The sequence below is a fragment of the Triticum aestivum genome, chromosome 6B, assembly GCF_018294505.1.
Source record: "Triticum aestivum cultivar Chinese Spring chromosome 6B, IWGSC CS RefSeq v2.1, whole genome shotgun sequence".
NCBI classification, from domain to species: domain Eukaryota; kingdom Viridiplantae; phylum Streptophyta; class Magnoliopsida; order Poales; family Poaceae; genus Triticum; species Triticum aestivum.
The window spans coordinates 575501449-575519642 of record NC_057810.1 but is presented as its reverse complement, the minus strand read 5'-3'; the positions used below and the strand labels follow the sequence as shown (position 1 = coordinate 575519642).

General features: G+C 48.3%; 1 protein-coding gene across 1 annotated transcript; it reads left to right on the top strand.

Annotated features, from left to right (window-relative positions):
• Window positions 1-9772: 9772 nt before the first annotated feature.
• LOC123138116 (LRR receptor kinase SERL2) lies at window positions 9773-13737 on the top strand. Its single transcript, XM_044558021.1, has 11 exons — window positions 9773-10275; window positions 10462-10594; window positions 10711-10782; window positions 10933-11076; window positions 11227-11298; window positions 11379-11438; window positions 11553-11650; window positions 11755-11904; window positions 12003-12344; window positions 12640-13019; window positions 13121-13737. Exons 1-11 carry the CDS (start codon window positions 10170-10172, stop codon window positions 13439-13441), a joined length of 1878 nt encoding a protein of 625 aa, XP_044413956.1. The 5' UTR covers window positions 9773-10169; the 3' UTR covers window positions 13442-13737.
• Window positions 13738-18194: the final 4457 nt, after the last annotated feature.

Below are 18194 nucleotides of genomic sequence, written 5' to 3'. Positions count from 1 at the left end.
CCATGTGAAGGAGCTCCAAGGGTCTCTTCGAGTAGATGATGGTCGTGGGAGGGTGAGCCTTCTCATGAAGCTTTCCTTCAATACAAGCACTGCAAGCATGATCTTTGGCAAAACTAACATTTGTTAGTACACGGACATGGTCCCCCTTAAGGAGACTTTGCAAAGATCTCATATTGACGTGGGCTAAACGGCGATGCCAAAGCCATCACACATCAACTTTAGCCATTAGGCATGTCGCGGTCTTAGTGGGTTGCTCCGAAAAGTTAATCACATAAAGACCATTCTCGACATGCCCAACAAAGGCTACTTTAAGAGTCTTGCTCCACAAGAGGGCCACAATATCAATATCAAAGAAAGTGGCAAAGCCCATGAGTGCAAGTTGACGAACGGAAAGAAGATTGAATGCAAGGGACTCAACAAGCATGACTTTCTCGACCGTTAGATCTTGAGAAATGACAACCTTGCCAAGACCCAATACCTTAGAAGACGAGGCATCACCCCACTCGACATTGGTGGGCATAGAAGGAATCTTGTGCATGTCCACCACCAAGTCCTTGCTCCCGGTCATATGATTCATTGCTCCACTATCGAGCAACCATGATCCCCCACCGGAAGCAAACACCTACAAGAGATCAATGCTTGGTTTTAGGTACCCATTGAGTAATGGGTCCTTTGATGTTACTAACAAGGGTCTTAGGAACCCAAATAGACCATTCAATGTACTCATAAGGAGAACCAACAAATTTAGCATAAACATGCCCATCACTAGCACGGCACAACACATATGAAGGATTAAAGTCGCCGGCTTTGTTGGAGGAGATGGTTTTGCCCTTTTTGACATCAACACCCTTCACATTTTCCTTCTTCTCCTTAGGAGCACCCTCTCCCTCTTTCACAAAGGTTTGCTTGAGAGGAGGAGGTCGTTTGGTCTTGTCGTTCTTCTTCTTGTTCTTGGACTTGGGTGCGAACCCAATTCCCTTCTTGGCCACAACTTCCTTTTGATTGCTCAAAAGGTCGTTGAGGTTCTTCTCACCTTGAATGCATATCACAAGACCTTTCTCAAGTTGATCCTTCAACTTGGCATTCTCCTCCACAAGATGCACATGCTCACAACACGGGTTAGTAGCATATGCATTATCAACTAATACCATATGAGGAAAAGTGGCCTTTTCCTTGGTTAGCTTACTTGGAGTTGAGCATGAGACTCCTTGAGGTTAGGGTGAGCACCCTTCAAGACCTTGTGGGCCTTGTCAAGTACATCAAACTCCTCCTTGAGTCTAGCATGATCAACCCCAAGTTTAGCCTTCTCGGAAGTTGACACACGAGACACAACAAGAGCATGATCAAGATCTTTCTTTAACTTAGCATGGTCATCGTGGTGTGACTCCTCAAGAGTCAAATGATGCCCACACTCTTTCTCAAGAGCATTAGAGAGATCCGATATCTCATCGGCATAGTCACGACTATGACCTTCCATCTTAGAGATGGTTTCTTCATGAGCCTCGATCATGTCATTGGCTTCACCAAGTTGTTCCAAGAGAGCAACAAAGTGCTTCTTGGATTTGCCCTTGAGTTTACTCATAAAAGACTCAAACTCATTCAACTCTTCATTAGGCCCCTCACTTTCATCAACGCAACCCATCAAATAAGGATTAGTAATGATGGTGGTTTTGATGTTGGGGGTTACCTTGTTAGTGGCTTTAGCCATGAGGCACTTGGCGGTGATGTTCTCGTTGGGTGAATCAAAGAGAGACACCCGGGGAGTGGTAGCAATGGCAATGGAGGCCATGACCATTGCTTCTCCATTTTCATCATCATCGTCATCCTCATGGTATTCTTCTTGAACCACCAACCCACGAGTGGGAGTCTTCTTGGTGAAGTTGTTCTTGTTGGGGAAAGACTTGGCTTTGTCTTTTCAGATGAACTTGCCACCATTGTCTTCCCGCTTCTCTAAGGACAATCCGCAACGAAATGGCTCACATTGCCACAATTGAAACAAGTTCTAACTCGTTGCTTGCCCTTGAAGCCACTTGAGTTATTCTTATTGAAGTTGGGTCTTGAGTTCTTCTTGCTCCAAAATTGCCTTGAAGCAAGAGCCATGTGCTCATGATAATCATATTTTGTGTCTTCGGGGTCGCTCTCCTCATCTTCCTCTTCTTCCTCTTCTTCCACAATAACCTTGGCCTTCAAGGCAAGTTTGGGCTTCTTTGCCCTTTGAGAACGGAGCACCGCATTATCGGCGGTCTTGTCCAAGATGCTCATTGCAACGAACTCATCCAACACTTCACTTGAGGTCATGGAGTGGAAGTCCGGTCTTTGACGAATGACGGAGGACATGGCCTTGTTGTAGGGCATCATGGCCTTGAGGAACTTGCGCTTGATCCAATTGTCATCCATGTCCTTGCTCCCATGATCTCGGAGTGAGACCACGAGTTTGGTCACTCTTTGAAAGAGCTCACGAGGTTCTTCATCTTCTTTCATTGCAAACTCATCGGCTTCATCTTGCACCACTTCATAGTTGGAGCGTTGAATGCTAGCACTTCCTAGATAGAGAGACACAACGCATTGCCATGCGTCTTTGGCCATGGCATGGGGTTGAAGATGAGGGAGATCTTCGAGAAGGATTGCATCTTGGATGATGAAGAGAGCACTCTCATTGAATTGATTATTCACCACTTCTCTCGGGGTGAAGTTGCTTCGGTCATGTGGATAGAAACTTTCTTCAATGATTCTCCAAAGATTAGTATTCACATGATTTAAATGACGCTTGAAGCAATACACCCAAGAATCAAAGTCCTCATTTTTCACAATCTTAGGAGGAGGACCGGCATGATTTAAATGAGTAGAGGGAATCGGTCCTCCATAAGTTGGAGGTTCCACATGGGCAAAGATGCCGGTGCCATTTCTACCACTAGTAGAAGGACCCTTCTCACTATTAGCTTCCCCCTTGTCGGAGTTAGCATCCATCACCTTGTTAGTGGGATCACCCACTTTCAACGGAGAGGTAGGTAGTTTAAGTCCTTCTAAGAATTTATTAAACATGCTTTCAACTGTGGTTGTCATGGAAGTTTTCAATGTGTCCAAGGCCACATTGAATTCCTCACGGGACACCGTGGTTTCCCCATCACCCGTAGACGAGATCGGATTCACACCGGAGTGCTCCTCCTCCCCATGTTCTACGGTGTCAACCATACTCTTCGGACGGCAAAGTCCTTAATAAAGAGACGAGGTTCTGATACCAATTGAAAGGATCGATATAGTTGACTAGAGGGGGGGGTGAATAGGCAACTAATAATTTTTAGCTTTTCTTTACCAAATTAAACTTTGCATCAAAGTAGGTTGTCTAGATATGCAACTAGGTGAACAACCTATATGATGCAACAACAACAATCACACAAGCAAGCAAGGGATACAACACAAGTAAGCTTGCAAAAGTAAAGGCACGAGATAACCAAGAGTGGAGCCGGTGGAGACGAGGATGTGTTACCGAAGTTCCTTCCTTTTGAGGGGAAGTACGTCTCCGTTAGAGCTGTGTGGAGGCACAATGCTCCCCAAGAAGCCACTAGGGCCACCGTATTCTCCTCACGCCCTCACACAATGCGAGATGTCGTGAATCCATTATTGGTGCCCTTGAAGGCGGCGGCCGAACCTTTACAAACAAGGTTGGGGCAATCTCCACAACTTAATTGGAGGCTCCCAACGACACCACGAAGCTTCACCACAATGGACTATGGCTCCAAGGTGACCTCAACCGTCTAGGGTGCTCAAACACCCAAGAGTAACAAGATCCGCTAGGGATTAGTGGGGGAATCAAATATCTCTTGGTGGAAGTGTAGATCGGGGCCTTCTCAACCAATCCCGAGCAAATCAACAAGTTTGATTGGCTAGGGAGAGAGATCGGGCGAAAATGGAGCTTGGAGCAACAATGGAGCTTAGGGATGGAAGAGGTGGTCAACTAGAGGTAGGAGACACCCCTTTTATAGCTATGTAAAAGATCCAACCATTATCCACAAATCCAGCCTGCGACATGCGGTACTACCGCTCCAGGAACGCGGTACTTCCACGGCAGCAGCAAAGACTAGAACATGCCTGACTAAGAGCAGTACTTCCGCAAGCGCGGTACTACCGCTCCCCCTTGCGGTACTACCGCAAGGCAGGAAAGTCCTAGCCTACGAAGGGCGCGGATGAATAAAAATACATCCGTGCCTACTTCTGCTGGAAAAGAAACAGTGCAAATATCCGACGCGGTACTACCGCTAGGGAGCGGTACTACCACAAGGCAGCTGAACCAGGCCGCGCGCGGTACTACCGCGCACGAAGGGCGGTACTACCATGGAGGCGCGGATGTAAAAAATTACATCCGCTCCTACTACCGCGAAGCAGCAGTACTAGGCATGAGAGCCACGGTACTACGACTCTAGGGGAGCGGTACTACCGTGGGCTCCCGCGGTACTACCGCGCACGACGTGCGGTACTACCGTGGGGGCGCATATGTAAAAAATTACATATGCCCCTACTACCGCAACACAGCGGCACTTGGCCTGGGAGCCACGGTACTACAACTCCAGAGGAGCGGTACTACCGTGGGCTCCAGCGGTACTACCGCGCAGTTGCACGGTACTACCGCTCCAGGGAGCAGTACTACCGCAAGCTCAGCAATAGCAGCCAGGACAATCACAAAGAGGATAACCGGGGGAAGCTCCAAAGTGCAAGGGAAAGGTGGAGACAAGGAGGGAAACGTGTGCGTGATGATTCCACCCGAACCTTTCTGACGCGGACCCCCTCTTAATAGTACGGCTCTCCTACGATTCAAATCCACCAAAAAGAAACGTAGAACAACGCCGTCTTCAATAGTCTTCGAGGGGCACCGAACCGTCTTGTGCCTAGCGATGAAGTGACTGAGAAACTCAAGGCACACGATTAGTCCGCAAAAGCATTGTCATCAATCACCAAAACACCTTAGGGATAAATATGCCCTTACACCGGTCGACGTCCACCCTGAACTCTACAGCGTCATCATGGACCAAGGTGGCTTCATCCTAGAAGCTCTCATGGTGGCCATCAGCCACCTGTTGGACAACAAAGCCCAGGGGGTTGGGTTTGTTGCCATGGGAGACGCCCATAGGGTGCTCTAGCTGAGGGCCTTGCTTGGCAAGCACTACTACTAGTGCTGCTTCAGTTGGTGGTGACGGCGTGATGATCCTCGACGACAATGGCGATGAGATGACGATGACGATGTACATTTTGTGGTAGCTAGGGCTTGATAAACTCTTAATGTTGGCCTATATATTTTGATGAGGTGGTATATTAACCCCTCACACCAATGGCGAACTTGCGGTGGTAGGACAACACCCTCTTTTGAATGTGGTGGTACGATAATACCGTAGTAGCGATAAGATGAACTTGCTATGCAGTATGATCATGCATGCCTGCTTATGTTTCATGTCTAGTGTGCTCCATTACTTGTTGCTTGATCGGTTACTCTTCTGCAATTCTAGGAAAAGTGGTATGTGGTGTTCCACGCGAGGGTTCCATGAGTTTACAGTTCATGGTAAGCATGAAATGCACAAGTGTCAGGTTACAACAACAGCTGCCACAGAGGGTTTAAGACAAGGCATGCAACAGAGGATGCTTACTCTAAGGTCGTGCTCAAGCAGACATGCAATGTTGAACTTGGCAATGTGGATCGACACTTTGGGCTGAAGGACTTCATCATCTTCGTCCAATTCGCCGTGATTGTAGTGTTGCTTTATTGGCGTGATCGGTGTGATTGTGTATAGGTGCAGTAGCGGGTAAGCCCACCACGAAGGGTACAAGGTGACTACACCTCTTTGCTTGTATGCAACCAAACATCGTGCACTAGTATGAGCAGAGCCTATGCGAGCAAGCAAACACGGTGCACAGAGGTGTTGCTGCGATGCAGGGAGAAGGGATGCAGGCAACCAATCAACATGCAGTTGTTGGTTTTTTGCCTCGCATCCTTAGTTTCAGATTTGCATACCTATATGAGATCCCAAAGGGATCCATTTCTGGTTGTAAAGCTCTGTTTGGATGAAACATCAAAAAATACAAACAAACTGCCACCACTCGATTACAACAAAAATAGAGAGAGGTCGATATGGCCTCAGATTCAGAGTTGTTTGCACAGACAAATGTAAATTTGTTTGGGTTTGGGTTTGGCACCTTTTGGCCCTCATCTGAGGCGCTGGAAACACGACACAGCGCATGTCTATGGAAATAGCTTTGGGGCTATCATGCTTGGAAGTTTGTGGCAAACGAAGGGCCAAATCTGGATAAAGGTTCTCGAATTCTAGTAAGGCCTTTTTGGTTTAGAGGAATCTTTTAGGAATTTCATATGATAGGATTTCTATAGGAAAAATTTCTTTAGAGCCCTTTGGTTTGTAGGAATAGCATCATATTCCTATGGAGTAATTCTTCCTATCCTCCACATTTCATAGGAAAATAAACATTAGCCTAGACTCAATGGAAAAAATTCTATGATATGAATTAGGCCTCCTTTGGTTCATGGGATAGGAATGTTATAGGAATAGGAAAATCATAAGAAGTGAGATGACATGCATCTCAATTCCTATAGAGAAAGAGATTGCATTTGATACATAGGATAAGAATTTTTCCATTGAGTCTAAGCTAATGTTTATTTTCCTCCAAAATGTGAAGGATTGATTATACTATCCTACATAGGAATAGGAATTCATTCTTACAAACCAAAGGGCTTCAAAGGAATTTTTCCTTTGCAAATCCTATCATATAGCATTCCTATAAAATTCCTACAAACCAAAAGGAGGCCTTAAAAGACACCTCCTTTCCTATTCCTACTCATAGGATTTGAGATGCATATCATCTCATTTCCTATGACTTTCCTATTCCTACGATATCCTACCCTATGAACCAAAGGAGGCATGAATCTTATCCCTTGTACATACATACAGACATACATACATACGTACATACATACCGTGCAATCATCTAGCTGGACACCTGTCTGATCTGGTTACATCAGCCATTGTCATCATCATCAGAAACTAAAACAACCTCAAATCACAAAGGTAAATTTTCTGCTCTACGGGACAGGAAAGCGCAAAGGGAACCAAATTAGGCCGGCAGGTTTACATGAAAAGACGGGGAGCGGAGGCGGGAGAGCTAGTGCCAAGCATGTGCGAGCAAAAGGCACACCTCTCGAGCTTCCCAACTGCTGCAGTACCACCACAAACTAAAACCCATTTGTGTGCTGCACCACCCATCCTTGTTCCGGCCAAACATACTACTACCGGTGGATTTGGGACGCTAATGCGTGGACAAACCCGCGGGACGCACAGATTCTCTCGGGATAGCCACGCTCTCGCCTCGCTAATGCCCGAGTAAGACACCGGCGTAAGGCCTCTTGGTCACCTGGTCACATGTACTTTGGGGCTAAAAAGAAAAGGGGTTAGTGAAGTTGCCTGCGTTTGGCGTAACGTGATGAGAGGTGAGATCGACTTTCAGAGACCTTGATGGTTCCCCACCACACAAGTTAGGACAAAGAGAGATATATGTTCGGACTTCAGAGATGTATAGCGCATCAAAGCGCCTTGTTTGAGCCTTTGTCATGCATGATCCGTCGATATCTCGCCAAGATCAAAGTGGCTCCAAAAATGGCCCGTCGAAGCTGACAGTTTGCCGTGACGTCTTCGCTGTGCAGCTTGGCCTTGGCTGGTCAAAGGCAACCGCTTTGTACTGCCCGGTGAGGCACTCTCACACACACAAGATGAGCAGCATCTTTCGCTGATGGGCTTGGTCACCCTAGCTCGCCCAGTCAAACACAGTATGTATGCATGCAGGATGATGACATTAGCAACGGCAGTGGATGCACCGAGACTGAGAGCGTGGGGACTCTACTGTTCTGTACTGTACTGCCTCGGTAGCAGTACTGGCTGGGCAGATGTGCATGTACGTCGTATATTCACACAGATACATCTTCTTTCTTTATTTCTTTTTGTTTGTTTATATATGCGTACCTTCAGCTTAAAATATGGCTGGTGTGCTAATTGTCTTGGTTGCCACTAAGCGCCATCATTCAGATCAGATGATGGCCATGGGGACGATCGATGCGTTGCAAGGAAAACGTAATAAATTTCAAAAGCTCATCTCCGCAAAAGCGGAAAGCTGATCATGCGGACCTGAGGAAAACCGAGATTTGGACAGGCATTATGATCCATGCCCCCATGCTCCGAGCTTTATCGGACACGCTTAATTTCTTCCGCTAGTGCGTGCACCGAGAGCTTGGAGGGGGCAAGCTGTATCTGAAATTACCCAATAATTATGCCGCCTTTTTTTCCCGTTTAAGGGTGGCATCTCATGAGTGTTGGTGGTCAGGGATAAACCCGGAGATGGTCTTTTGATGGCCCCGTATACGTACGTTTTTGCAGTCTTTCTACTATAGCACACGTACACGAGGCATACACAAAACACAAGGAAAAGCGGGAGGGAAAAGAAGAGAGAAAAAGGTGTGGTGTAGGGGGAAGGGGGCAAAGGCAGCACAGCACAGCAAAGCAAAGCAGCCCTCATTTCACTGAAAAGAGAGGTCACGTCTTTCATGCTCGTGCTAGCTAGACTGCAATGATTTCTGGCCCCGAGGAGGGGGTATGGGCATGGCCATTTGATGGAGATGGCGAGGCCTCCCGCCCTGCCGTCCCTGTGGTCTGTGGAGGTGAGGCATCATCAGGATAGGAATAGCAGGCAGGCAGGTCACCATCTCCCTAAACATCACCCAAATCTTCTGAATTGGTTACCTCAGGCACAGCTTGTACTACCACACATCAGTACGTACACACACATATCCTGCTTGCTTCTGAATCAGCTGAACCGCAAGTAAGTACCATGCATGACATGACAAGGCGTAGCAAGTAGTATGGGCGGGCTGCCATGGATTCCATATCATATTCGAGCCGCAAGGAAAACACCTGCCATTTCCCCAGGAAAAAAGCTTGCCTCCACCACCGGGCGCCTCCGCAGCTATCCATCCATCTGTCTAGGAGTAGTGGAGTACTCCCGCCTACATGGAAATGTTCATATGATGCCTGCCTACTGATTTGATGCGAACTGAACTGATGTGTGCAAAGCACTACCCACTACACAGGGGGACGCTTGCCTGCCACAGTACACGACAGCGCCACTGGACGCCTTGTGTTTATCTTCCTTGTCACTGGGATTTCACTCCCTTTTACCTAATCTGATCCTCGATTGATTCTACATCCGTAATGCATGGTGACCAAAGGTTCCCGTGTCCATTAGCCGCGCCTCCACTTCAGGCAGGCCGGGCGGGCGGGGGGCGCTTCCTCCCTGTCATCTTCCCGGCCTTCCTCCGGCCAAAGATACTTTTGATCCCTTGTTTATTCCCCCCAATGGAATTGGCACGCTGACACACGCCTCCCGGGCTACCTGTCCGGCTGCCGCTGGCCCTGGGCAATTCTTTTGCTGCAAGAATCCCTCAAAGGTGTTGGCCGCCGTGGTGGTCTGTGAGACTGTGACAGTCAGTCGTGGCGCAGTACAACCACGCTCTCCTCCAATAAAGCTAATGCCTTTCTCGGATGGGATCAATACTAATCTGCTCCTTTTAGGGTAGGATTAGCCTAGACCACTCGATTAACAGCCCGCTCTCACTGTTTTTCATAAGTACTAGCAGTACTAGCTTGGGTTTTCACACAGGCCCCAAGGAGGGCGGCCAGGCCATAAAAGGGTGGAAAAGAAGAATTTTCTCCCCTCCCTCTCCCTCCTTTGCTCCGATATTGAGGTCCCTCCAATATTCTACTCCTACTCCGGCGAGCGAGCGAGCGAGCGAGCAGGGGCCAGGCGGCAGGCATGTCTGCCCCCTCCCTCCTCCCCTGCTTTTGTACCTTTGCTTGGAGCCAGAGCGCAGGCATCTTCCTTTGTGTCATTTGCTGCTGACAACACATCAGAGGTGAGTGAGGTGAGAGGCATCCCTCCCTGGTCCCTGCCCACTGCCCATTGCCACTGGCAACTTCACTCGACTGCTTGTGCGAGAAGAAAGGCTGCGCGCTTCCTTTCCTTGGCCTCACCCTCGCCCTTGGCTTGCCTGCTTCCATGTTTGAACACACACCAGCCAGCAGCTCCTAGCTAGAGAGAGAGAGAGAGAGAGCCCTTCCCTAGCAATGGAGGCGGTTCCCCTGCTGCTCCTCCTGCTCCTCCTCCTCTCCTCCCCTCTCGCGCCGGCGCCGGCCAACGGCCTCCTCTCACCCAAGGGCGTAAACTACGAAGGTTAGTTATTAATGTTCTCAAATCAAGAGCCCTACTGGTTATTCTTTTGTGTCTCTGTGTGTGTTCTCTTTGGTTTTCTTGCATCGGAGCTCGCCACCTTGTTTTGTTTGCACTCTTCTTCCTTTGTTTGTTGCTCCTGCGCTGGTGTGTGACACACTGGCAATCTCTCTTCTGTTCGGTTTGCAGTGCAAGCTCTCATGACGATCAAGAACTACCTCAAGGATCCCCATGGCGTGCTCAAGAACTGGGACCAGGACTCGGTGGATCCTTGCAGCTGGACCATGGTCACCTGCTCGCAGGAAAACCTCGTCACTGGCCTGTAAGTTTTCTGTCGCGGCTGGGCTATGGTTCCATCACACACCAATCATTTCTGTCGCAAGCTTTCCTTTTGATCCTAACCCTTTGTCATCTCTCTGTTTCAATTTGTTTTCCCAGGGAAGCCCCAAGCCAGAACCTCTCTGGCCTGCTCTCCCCGAGCATAGGCAATCTGACCAATCTCGAGATAGTGTGAGTTTTTCCTGCCATCATTAGCCTTGCAAATCACCACTGTTTGTTTGTTCCTTTTTCTTTTTCTTTTTAGAACACATGGGAGTATGTTTCTTTTGGGCAGGAAGAGATCTTCCTTACCTTTTCTTCTCCCTCTTCTCCTGTTCACAGGCTGCTGCAGAACAACAACATCAATGGCCGAATCCCGGCAGAGATTGGCAGGCTCACGAAGCTTAGGACGCTTGATCTCTCCAGCAACCACTTCTCTGGCGAAATCCCCGGCTCCGTGAGCCGCCTCAGAGACCTCCAGTACTTGTGAGTGCCCTTCTCTTCTACTGTGCCACTGCCAGCCATGAACGATTGATAGATATTCTGAAGGTTTCCCATTCATGGCCTGTTCCAACATGAGCCATGATACATGCCAGTGGCTCTTCTCATTGTTTGCATTGTGCTGCCTGCTACCAGGAGGCTCAACAACAACACCCTGTCCGGCGCATTCCCTTCGGCGTCGGCTAATCTGTCGCACCTTGTTTTCTTGTGAGTATCCTCTGCTTGTTCTGCTGTTATGTGGTTGTGTACTGCTCTGCTCACTGTCACATGGACTTCCCAATTCTCAGGGATCTGTCCTACAATAATCTGAGCTGTCCAGTTCCAGGGTCTTTGGCAAGGACATTCAAGTAAGGCCGCAGTACTGTGTCATTTCATCTTTGACCAAAGTACTGTCTCCAGTGGAGACATGTTTACCATAAATAAGACTCAGCTTATGGGAAAATTAATTGATTTTCTTGCAGCATAGTAGGGAATCCACTGATCTGCGGAGCAGCTACAGAACAAGATTGTTATGGAACTTTGCCGATGCCGATGTCCTACAGCCTGAATAACACACAAGGTTTGTTCAGTCAGTCGATCTCATCCATCGATGATTAATTTATACCTTGCACTGATATATAAGTAGATGGTAACTGTTGTAATAACAACTCTTTTTACAAAAAGGTACCGTACTGCCAGCAAAATCTAAGAGCCACAAAGCCGCAATTGCATTTGGTTCTACGATAGGCTGCATCAGCATCCTTTTCCCAGTGACGGGATTGCTGTTCTGGTGGAGGCATAGGAAAAATCGGCAGATTCTTTTCGATGTCGATGGTAAGTAAAAAGTCTAAAATTACTCATCGAGCTCATAATGGCCTGATGCTTGTTTAACTTGGTGGAATCAGTTACTGAACGTGTTGGTTATTTTGCAGACCAGCACATAGAGAACGTCAACCTTGAAAACCTGAAGAGGTTTCAGTTCAGAGAGCTCCAGGCTGCAACGGAGAACTTCAGCAGCAAGAACATGATAGGAAAAGGCGGTTTTGGAAATGTTTATCGAGGGAAGCTCCCAGATGGAACTATAGTAGCAGTCAAGAGGCTGAAAGATGGAAATGCCGCAGGCGGGGAATTGCAATTTCAGACTGAAGTCGAGATGATCAGCTTGGCAGTGCACCGGAATCTCCTTAGGCTCTGCGGGTTCTGCATGACTGCCACCGAGAGGCTACTTATCTATCCATACATGTCCAATGGAAGTGTTGCATCACGCCTGAAAGGTAAAACACATCAAAATTTCAGGATGATTGTTTCTTAAAACATAAATCTGAATAATCACGAGCTAGTGACATAGCCACCATTCATCAACAGATATAAGTTGGTCTTGAAGGATTTTTTTTTTCTGAGTAACTGACATTCTGCCAATGCTCGTTCGAAACTTCAACTTTAAAAAATGATTACATAAAGATTTGCATTCGATTCTCACATTATATTCTTCTCCTTTGGGCATAGCTTTAGAACAAAGAATCCCACATGACAAGATGCTAAACTTCGTTCTCACATAACCAATTACAGGGAAGCCACCACTGAACTGGATCACCAGAAAGGGAATAGCCCTCGGCGCAGCAAGAGGCCTACTATACCTGCACGAGCAGTGTGATCCCAAGATCATCCACAGGGATGTAAAGGCAGCAAATGTACTGCTCGATGACTTCTGTGAAGCAATTGTTGGAGATTTTGGGCTTGCCAAGCTCCTGGATCACCGTGACTCGCATGTTACCACAGCTGTGAGGGGAACTGTAGGCCACATTGCTCCAGAGTACCTCTCCACGGGCCAGTCATCTGAGAAAACTGATGTCTTCGGCTTCGGGATCCTGCTGCTAGAACTGATCACCGGGCAGACTGCACTTGAGTTTGGAAAGTCATCAAATCAGAAGGGAGCCATGCTTGACTGGGTAAGATCATTGTCATCATACTCATATGGCACAGTGTGGTTTCAGGCATATGATCTCATCATACTAGAGGTCTTACTTATATGGCATTGGCTTCTATTCAGGTGAAGAAGATGCACCAGGAGAAGAAGCTCGACGTGCTTGTCGACAAGGGACTCGGAAGCAGTTACGACCACATTGAGCTAGAGGAGATGGTGCAGGTGGCGCTGCTTTGCACCCAGTATCTCCCCAGTCACAGGCCTAAGATGTCGGAGGTGGTCAGGATGCTCGAAGGAGATGGGCTCGCAGAGCGGTGGGAGGCGTCGCAGCGTACTGACTCGCACAAGTTCAAGGTGCCCGACTTCACCTTTGGGCGTTGCTACTCCGACCTGACAGACGATTCATCATTGCTGGTGCAAGCAGTTGAGCTCTCCGGACCAAGATGATAGCACGACAGAGAGTGGAAGACAGGAAACATCATCAGTTGTTTCCAGCAGGACCTGTACAGCAAAAACCTGCTTAAAATGGCAAACAACATAATGTAGCCAACATCTAGTGATGCTTTCTGTCAGGAAGTGGAGCACATCTCAGATGAACTGTACAAAGAAGAAGGGCACAACCTAGTTATCTAGGCATGGTATATTCTACATTAACAGATTATGTAAACTCTTGGTACAATAAAGATGACAGAGCAACATTTTTTGAGATGCAAGTATTGGTCCTCTTTCCCCCTTTTGTAAAATTGTTGCCATTGGATTGCAACGACCTGGCAGTGTCATGTTGTCTTCAACCGATAGAGCTCCAAACTCTAGTCTACTTATTTCCTTTGTAACTTATAATCTAGCAAATCTTTGTCAAGAAAGTAGTGCACATGCTATGTGCATTTCCAAATCAATGCAACTGACATCATAACTTGATGGCAAATATCTGCATTGATCTCTCTAGAAAAGAAGATCTGCATCAAATACAGCAGCAAACAAAAGAACAAGCACGAAACAACCACGGCAAATGGAATGAGGCTCTTGAGTGATTTTATGTTCCACCAGCATTGTCAGTGATGTTGCGCTGTTAACTTCTTGCCAATCTCCAGAGATTCATCCCAGCATTGGACCATATTTCCTCGCTCAGCCACTGTATGATAGTGCAGGAATGTGGCTCGGGTGCAAGCTATTTTAGTTCATATAGCTGGAATTTTGTGGACAGGTTTGGTTTGTGTTACCAGAAGGCCGTTCCAGGGCAAATAGCTTCCAGTTTTTATTTGATGTGTTAATTCTATGTGGGGCACGGCTAAATAGCAGTCGCCCGCTAGAGAAGAGCAGCACGGTTACTTTCAGACAGGCATTGTAGTGCCGTCGGAAGGACAGAACGAGCAGGCGACACGCTCCACCCTGGTACTTTCCCCCTTCCTTTTTCTCCCTTCCATTTCCAATCGACTGAGGCATCGTCTTGGACTTGCAGAAGAGGATTCAGAATTTTAGGTCAACTTTCAAACATTTTGTTCAAACTTTTGGAAAGAAGACTTCCACAATTTTTTGGTGAAACTTTTAGAAAGTGGACTTCCACAAAAAAACTTGTCAAACTTTTCGAAAACGGACTTCCACAAATTTTTGGGCTAACTTTCAGAAAGGGCACTTTCAAATGAAGTTTTCATACTTCCAAAATTCTCACAGCATTCAGAAATTTGTACTGTACTGTACTTTCGGAAACACACACACAAACTTTCATAACATCAGAAAATCTTAGGCCCAACTCTCAGAAAATCAGGGGAAGCTTTCAAAAAATTCAAGAATAAAAACTTCAAACAAATTAGTCTTGGTGGATGCGGCAGCCCATTTTGCCACTGTGGAACCCGGTAACCACGGGGACCTTGTCGGTGGTCGGATCCGGCTGAGCCTGCCACGGGAGCGCCAGGATTCGGCTGTCGTGGCCTATCACCAAGGGTCCTATCGTGCCACGCAACTGTGGGCTTCTGGTTTGCTGTCGGGGAGTCCGGATGCGCCATGAAGGAGCCTTGGACACAACGGCACTGTGGCTCGCCAGCTTATCACAGGTGGAGTGCCAGCCATAGCCTGGTGTGGCGGTGCCACATGTAGCCAACGCAGGTCAGCAACTGTTGAAGTGTGTATGTGGATTTCCTAGCCCTTTCCATCGATTTGGACTTTTGGTTGTGTTGGCTAGTGCATGAAGCTTGACATGGTATCAAAGCCTAAGGTCTTGAGTTCAAGTCCCGGCTTTCGCAATTCATCCAAAAATTGTTGTTGCCCCCTTTGTGTCTACGTATAGGCCTCTTGAGCCATACCTCTGAGTCAATTCGCGCGTTGACTTCCCGCGTCACACATGAGAGGGGGTATTGAATTGTATATGTGGATTCGCTAGCTCTCTCTCCATCTCACACGACATTGAAAATAAGCTACTAGAGCTACTAGAGAGGCTATAGAGCTGAGAGGATAAGAAACATGTGGAAGGGATAAGCAGAATAAGTGGATGAGAAAAGGGAAGGGAAAAGATAAGGTGGTGAGTAAAGTCGTTCTATGTGTGGTTCTTAGATCAGAACCAAGTGAGCAAATGCAGCGAATTCGTCAAACCAGATTCCTTCATTTAAGTACACAAATGAGAAAACTAACCTGCACCAAGCAGTTGTCAAAATGAAAAGCAGGGAATGAGCACACAAGCGTTAGGGGGATCAGCACACACAATACACCCCATCTCAGTCTGAATGACATGCTCTACAGTTGGGCATGTCTTTGAATAATACCTCATACTCACTTTTGGAGAGTTATGCGCCTGTTAAATCACAGCAACGGGATAATAGGATAAGAGGGTGGAAAGCCTAAAGCGTGATACGGCATGGTCATTTTCATCACAATTTTTGTTGTTCCTCTATTTATCTAACACTGAGATTTCCATGCAAAGTTACAATTTCTGACCATTACAATAAGGAAATGATAGAAGGCTTTAGAGTATATGTAATGCAGTGAAAGTAAGGCAAAGGGAGATGAATGACGACATACCAATTGGTCAAAAGTCTCCTGTGTTGTTGTCTGGTGGTTTTGAGCTCACCGATCTTTGAAAATTATAGGAGATGTATGTTACATGCACACACAGAAAAAGTTAGGTATTTCCAGTGCTGCCTATGTCAAGAGTAAGGAAACAAATGTGCTCAAAGCCAGCATGGTACACTGAATTTATTTTTAAGGATGACTAAAACTTGCTAACACCCTATACTATAGTTCATAGTCATGGTTGGAAGTTGGTGTTAGATGTGTATAGTCTCTTTTCGGTATATCCCCATTGTATAATGGGTTTCCTGCACTTTGACACACATGTATATGTAATGGCCTTTGGCCCTCAGTAAAGTTCAGTTGCTGATTATCCAACATGGTATCAGATGCTAGGCTAGCCCCTTCCTCCCGCACGCTGCAACTCCGTGCGCCCCGTTCCTAGCCTGCTCGTCTCCGGCCGTCCGGCCACTGCCTCTCCGGCTGTCCGGCCGTTGTCCCTCTGGCCCGGCTCTGCTGCTTCTCCAGCAGGACACTGTCTCACCCCGCCATCTCGTCCGGTTGCTGGCTAGTCTGGCAGCCGCCCAGTCCGGCCGGGGCCCCGCTCGGCAGCTGCTCAGTCCGGCGCCGTCTCGCCCGACTGCCCCGTCTGGCAGCTACGGACGCCGCCTTGTCCGGCCCGTCCCGCCCGGCTGCGGGCGCTGCGCGTTCGGGGCTGTCCCGCTCGGCAGCCTAGCTCGCACGGCAGCCGCGAGCGCTGCTCGTTTGGTGCTGCCCCGCCTAGCCGCCTCGTCCAGCAGCTGCGGGAGCCGCGGGAGCTGCGGGATCTCGATCCCGCTTTGGATCGATCCAGCTCCCATCCCCGCTTCTGGTTAGCGCTGTCCCGTGCGCCCCTACTCGCTCTCTCTCGAACCAGATCGACTCTCTGCTTCCGTTGACTCCAAAAAAAAGAGAGAAGAAAATAAAAGAAAAGGAAGACCTCGTTATGTCTTCTTCGGGGTATGTCGTTGTTCCCCGGTGCTCGGTGATCTTCGATGGCACCAACTATGCTGAGTTTGTGGGCTTCATGCACATTCATATGCGTGGCCTTCTTCTGTGGGGTGTTCTCTCTGGCGAGGTCCCTTGTCCGCCATGCCCTGTTGCCCCTATGGCCCCAATTCCACCGGTGCCGCCGGTACTTGCTGCTGATGCTTCTCAGGCTGACCGGGATGCAGCCAAGGCTCTCGATGATGTTGCAGTTGATGTTTATGACCAGCAGGTATCAGCTTATTCAGATGTTCTTTCTGTGTACCGTGATGATCTGTCTGCCTACAGTCAGTGGTGCAATGATGATGCTCGTGCTGCGGCTGTTCTCACTCCGAGTGTCCTCCCTCAGTTTGCTTCAGAGTTCATGGGACTTGGCACAGTTGCAGCGATGTGGTCGTACCTCTGTCAGCGCTATCAGCCTTCTGGTGATGCTCTCTACCTATCCGTGGTGCATCAGGAGCACGCACTTCAGCAAGGTGATTCCTCTGTTGATGAGTTCTATTCACAGTGCTCTGCCATCTGGCGTCAGCTTGACTCTCTTCGGACAGTTGTTTGTGGAACTTGCCGTTGCTGTCAGACTACACGGTCCGATTTGGAGTTTCAGCAGGTTCATGAGTTCTTATCTCGTCTCCGCTCTGAGTTCGAGCCTCGACGTGCTCACCTGCTTGCTCGTGGTCGTGGTCCTATCTCGGAGGTACTTGCTGAGCTTCGTGCTGAGGAGACCCGCCTTCGCTCTGCTGGGTTACTTGTGGTTCCTTCAGTGTTGGCCACCCGGGCTCCTGTGTCAGCTGCTCGCCTCACTGCTCCACCACTCCAGCCCACTCCTTCAGGGGGGTGAACCGTCCTCTTTATGCTGAGAAGAGTACGTCGCGCCGAGATACTTTCTGTGGTTACTGCTCCCGGTCAGGTCACCCAGAGTCTGATTGTCGCCAGAAGAAGCGAGACCAGAGGCGCTCCTCTTCCAGTGGCCCTCCCGTGTCTTCCTCGACTCCGTCACTCACTGACCAGGACATTGTTCGCCTCAAGCGTCTACTTGCCTCCTCCGGCTCCTCGTCGACTGGTTCAGCTGCTGCTATGACTGCATCCCCTTCTACACCACCGCAGGCCTCTACACAGTCAGGTACATCCTCGTGGGTTCTGGATTCTAGAGCCTCCTTTCATATGTCTTCTGATT